Raw genomic sequence first — 1,435 nt, 5'->3', positions numbered from 1 at the left:
AGAAACTGGCTTGTTATCCATCCATTTGAGGATTGTCAGACCATTGTTACTGAGACTGTATGAATCATCTCTTTTCATTTCCTTGTCTGGAGGGAATGTCTTTGGGATGTTTTTACGATTGGTGCGGACTGTTCCACATGATCTGATACTTTGTAAATCAAGGTAATACTGCAAAGCTGGAGAGTTAAAAAAGCTATCTATGTCAATTTCACATCCCAGTCCAGATAGTGATTTTGTCAGTTGCAGAATTACTGACTCACCAAACCCTACTTCAGGACCTGAGTTTTTTTTCTTTTTTGCCAGTGTATAAATCACACTCAGATAGGTAGAGAGTATCCGAATCATATCTGCACCACATTTTGAAACCCCATTTGACTGGCTTATTTTTGACATACTGTCACATACTATTATGTCCTTTGAATCTGATCATATGCTCATCTACAGATTAAGCCCTAGTTGCACTTAGAGATTCCTGGAAGATTTTGTTCAGATGGGTAATTACAGGTCTCACTTTGTATGTGTGGTCTTCCTTTATTGACTGATCTGCATTGTTGGAAAAATGTAAGTACTTTCGAATCTTTTCAAAACGATGTAGTGGCATAATCTGAGCTATATAAAGAACGCCTAAATCGGGTTCAGTTGCCCAGCAGCTTCTAAATGTAGGTAAAATATGGTACCCCATTACCAGGTTCATACCAAGAAATGCCTTGATCTCATCTTCATTTGTGTTGAATGCATTGCCTGATTGTTCTGCATACCGAATACTTTCAGGAATTAATATATTATGCACCAAATCTTTTAGGCCAATAGTGAAAGAAAAAATTTCAAATGGCTGTGGGATTTGACGATTTTCACTGACACTAAACAAAAGCACTTTCCCAAATTCATGATTCATGTTATCACTGAACTGTCTTGGTTGGTAAGTTCTGTACCATTTAAATTCTGATAAATCTGGAAGGGAATCAGGTACCTCAGCATTTGGTTCTGATATTGCGTCTGTATGTCTTCTTTTGCTAGGTGGGCTACGTATTTCTTTTTCAGGATCTTCTATAATAACATGTTCTCTCTCATCTTCCATATCTCCTTCAATAAAAATTTTATCTTCTTCATCCAGTAACAGATTATATTCGTCATCACTACTGCAAGCCTCCAAAATCTGCATAACACTTTCATCAGTGATGAAAAATTCTCTTTTTCTGGAGCACATGACCTAAATGCAGATTTGAAATTATACCAGTACAAATTTTTTCCGCTTATTTAATAAAATGAAAGATAATATATTTTCAACCAAATTTTAAATTCCATTCTGCTCGTTTTTTTACGTAATAGTAACGATTTCATGACATTCAAAAACAAGTACACAAATTACCATTGTGGTACAGTGGGACAACTATGCCCCAAAGAATGAAAATAAAGATTTCCACTGATGAAATAG

The 1,435-nt window shown here is 35.7% G+C and overlaps 1 protein-coding gene across 1 annotated transcript; it reads right to left on the bottom strand.

Annotated features, from left to right (window-relative positions):
* Positions 1 to 445: 445 nt before the first annotated feature.
* LOC124800995 lies at positions 446 to 1,207 on the bottom strand. The gene has a single exon (XM_047263044.1). The coding sequence runs from the start codon at positions 1,205 to 1,207 to the stop codon at positions 446 to 448; it is 762 nt and encodes a 253-aa protein (XP_047119000.1).
* Positions 1,208 to 1,435: the final 228 nt, after the last annotated feature.

The sequence above is a fragment of the Schistocerca piceifrons genome, chromosome 1 (genome assembly GCF_021461385.2).
Source record: "Schistocerca piceifrons isolate TAMUIC-IGC-003096 chromosome 1, iqSchPice1.1, whole genome shotgun sequence".
NCBI classification, from domain to species: Eukaryota; Metazoa; Arthropoda; class Insecta; order Orthoptera; family Acrididae; genus Schistocerca; species Schistocerca piceifrons.
The sequence above is the reverse complement of the archived record's forward strand: the minus strand, read 5'-3'. Positions and strand labels throughout refer to the sequence as shown.